Here is a 3,182-nt window from a genome sequence, read left to right as displayed (position 1 = left end):
CAAGAAAAATCAAATCCCCAAAACCAAAACAATGAACAACTGAAAGAAAAAGGACCCCATAAGCGAAATGTTACACCTGATGGATTGGCTGCTGCTGGAGAAAGGACATGGCTGTACAAAGACCCGCGCGAGACCAGCTCGGCGCTGCCCCAGCCTGTCTCTTGGGGGGACTTGGGGTTAGGGGGGGAGGGCATGGGGCATGTGCCAGTCACAAGAAAGAAAGAGAAAGAGAGAAAACTGCCCTCTGTCCTTCTCTACTCTGTGGGCTTTCCGGGAAGAGAGGCAGAGCCAAGACCAAGCCAGGGCCAGGGAGCTGTCCACGGAGTCGGTGCTGAATGGTGCTGAACGGTGCGCGCGCGGCAGGCGCGTCGAAGGATGCTCTGCTAGCAGTCTCGGAGGCCAGTCCCGGGGATGGGGGGAGAGCCGAAACCCGGGAAAGAGGAGCGGCTCGGAGCAGAGGGGAGCAGACAGACCAAGTCTTCCCGCGTGCATGCGCCGATCGGCGGCGCCTTTAACCTGCCAGCAGCAGTTGGCTACTCACAGGGCGGCGAAGGAGAGCCCCAGGGAGTAAAAGCCCAGGCCTTTGAGCCGCTCCTCAGCACGGGCCTTCTGCTTGAGATGCACCTTGCTGTGCCGCTTCTTCTCGTCGCTGCGCGCGAAGCGACGGCCGCACACGTCGCAGGCGAAGGGCTTCTCGCCCGTGTGGGTGCGCACGTGCGTGGTGAGGTGGTCGCTGCGGCTGAAGTTGCGGAGGCAGATGCGACACTGGAAGGGCTTGTGGCCCGTGTGGATGCGCAGGTGGCGGTTGAGCTCGTCGGAGCGCGCGAAGCTGCGCACACAGCTCTCCACCGGGCAGGCGAAGGCCTTGGCGTGCGGCCGCGGGCAGAAGCAACGCGCGCTGCACTTGCCGCCTCGGCGCCCCTTGCGTCGCGTCTTGGCGGCGGGTGGCGGTGGCGGTGGCGGTGGCAGCAGCAGTGGCCCGGGAGGCTCGGGCGCGGCGTGCCCGTTCCCAGGCACGTCCTCGCTGCGGAGGCCCAGCGGGGAAAGCCCCGGCGCGGTGCCGGCCAGAAACTCGCCGCCGTCTCCTCCTCCCTCCAGCGTGGGAGGGCTCAGGAGACCCGGGAGGCCGTCGGTCCCGTCCCCCAAGTCTCCCGGGGCCAGCGGGAACGCGTCGTAGGCGCCCGTGGGGTAGAGTCTGCTGGCCACGCCGGCTGGCAGCTCCGCAGGGCAGCTGATGGAGAGCAGATCTTCAATCTTGGTGCTCAGAGGAGGAAAACGGGTCTCTTGGACCGCCTGGTAGGCCCCCGGTGCCCCGCAGCTCCCGGGGCCGGCCGACAGCAGCTCCCAGGGCGTATAGGGCGCTTTGAAGGCCGAGGCGGCGGCGTCCAGAGACGGAGAGCCCGGAGGAGCCCGGAGGCTCGGCTTGACGTCGGGTGGGGAGAGCTGGGGCTCGAACAGGCACTGCGAGGGGGTGCCCGAGGGCGGCGAAGCCTCCCAGAAGGCGTCCCCGAAGGCGGCCGCGCCCAGGTCCGGGGCGTAAAGGTCCGGCGGGGTGGGCAGCAAGGTGTCAGCGCCTCCAGGGAACGAGGCGTCCAGCGGAGACCGGGACGCCGGCGCCTCCGGGCCCGAGAAAGGCGCCAGGCCGAGGATGCCCGACATGAGATGGAAGAGAGCCTCGGGGTCGTGCGGGTGTTCGGGCACCGCTTGGATGAAAAAGCTGCCGCTGTAGCTGAGGCCGGGCGGGGTGGTGGGCTCTCCGGGCCCCTCCAGGCAACAGGAGTCGGCCAAGTCCCCTCCGGCGCTGCAGCTGCTCAAAGCCCAGCTCAAGAAGTCACCTGCTGGGGAGGGGAGCAGGCATCAACTCGGGGCAGCGGCGCGCGCGGCCCCTCCACCGAGCAAACCCTTGGGGCTCCCCGACACACACACACACACACACACACACACACACACACACACACACACACACACACACACGTCGTTTGGCCATTCTCGGCCCGCTGGAACAGGTGGAAACCTCTGGGCGCTCGCAGAAACATGCACACGCAGGACACACGTGCACGGGCAAACATCAAGCACAAGGCGCTCGGACTGCACGCGCAGGCCCCCGCCGAGGTGGCACCACCCCGGCGCGGGGTGGGGTGGTTGGTGGAATTGGAGGTGCCGGATCCTCTCGCCCTGATCCCTACAACCCGCACCCTCTCGGCTGGCTCCAGACATCCCGGCCCGACCCTTGCCCGCTCCCTGCTCAGGCGTCGTGCGCCCCCGCGCCACGCAGCCCTCTGACACCTCTCCCGGTGCCGCTCCTTACCTCCGGAGTAGCCGGCGGCCGCGGGCGCGTCCCTGGCGGGCGGCTGGGACAGTTCTGCGCCGGCCTGGGCGCAACAGCCCTCCGCGGACTTGGCCGGCGGCGCGTCGGGAGCGGAGAAGTCGCCCGGGTGGAGCATGGCGCGGCGGCGGCGGCGGGCACGGGGGGCCTTGCCGCTGGGCCGGGGCGCGCGCGGGCGGCAGGGGGCCGGCAGTGCAGGGGCCCCGCACCCCGCGCACCCAGACCTTGGGCTCTCGGCTCGGGGCGCTCGGCGGCGAAGGGGTCGGGGGCCCAGCGGCGGCGGCACTTCGCCTCCTGGTCCACGCGCAGCCGGGCTCCCCCCAGAGCCGCGGCCCCCCGGCTTATATAGCGGCGTTGGCGCTGGCTCCGGGCTTCCGACTCCCCGGGCCACTGCCATTTCGGGAGGCCCCGGCCCCGCCGCCGTGACGTAAATGCCCAAACATGGACACAGGATGTGTGCCGGGGACTCCCGAAAAGGAAAGCTCGGGCCGTGACGTCGTCGCCGTGGCCCGGCCCGCGCCGCTGCGTGCCGAGAGCGCGCCCCGAACCCGTGCGCGCAGAGCCGAGCCGAGCCGAGCCGAGCCGAGCCGAGCCGAGCCGCGGGGTCGCCTAACGGGGTGCCGCGCCGCGTCGGGCCCGACGTGCAACGCTGCGTGCGCCGCGGACCCTGAGCCGCTGGGCGAGGCAAGGGGGACCTGCCCGGGTGTCTGTTGCATCCAGCATTTTGAAGTCTTCACTATTTTTTGCCTTTTGTTTGTTTGTTTTTGTTTTGGAGTCACACCGGTGACGCTCAGGGGTTACCCCTGGCTATGTGCTCAGAAATAGCTCCTGCCTTCGGGGGACCATATAGGACGCC

At 69.0% G+C, this 3,182-nt stretch overlaps 1 protein-coding gene across 1 annotated transcript; it reads right to left on the bottom strand.

Moving 5' to 3' along the window:
• Positions 1 to 263: 263 nt before the first annotated feature.
• On the bottom strand, positions 264 to 2,723 carry EGR4 (early growth response 4). The gene is given in 4 exon segments (XM_049785053.1): positions 264 to 1,838; positions 2,309 to 2,547; positions 2,549 to 2,666; positions 2,669 to 2,723. Coding segments are annotated over 4 exon segments (1,713 nt in total). The 3' UTR covers positions 264 to 537.
• Positions 2,724 to 3,182: the final 459 nt, after the last annotated feature.

This window comes from Suncus etruscus, chromosome 12 (genome assembly GCF_024139225.1).
Source record: "Suncus etruscus isolate mSunEtr1 chromosome 12, mSunEtr1.pri.cur, whole genome shotgun sequence".
NCBI lineage: Eukaryota > Metazoa > Chordata > Mammalia > Eulipotyphla > Soricidae > Suncus > Suncus etruscus.
This window is presented reverse-complemented; position numbering and strand designations above follow the sequence as displayed.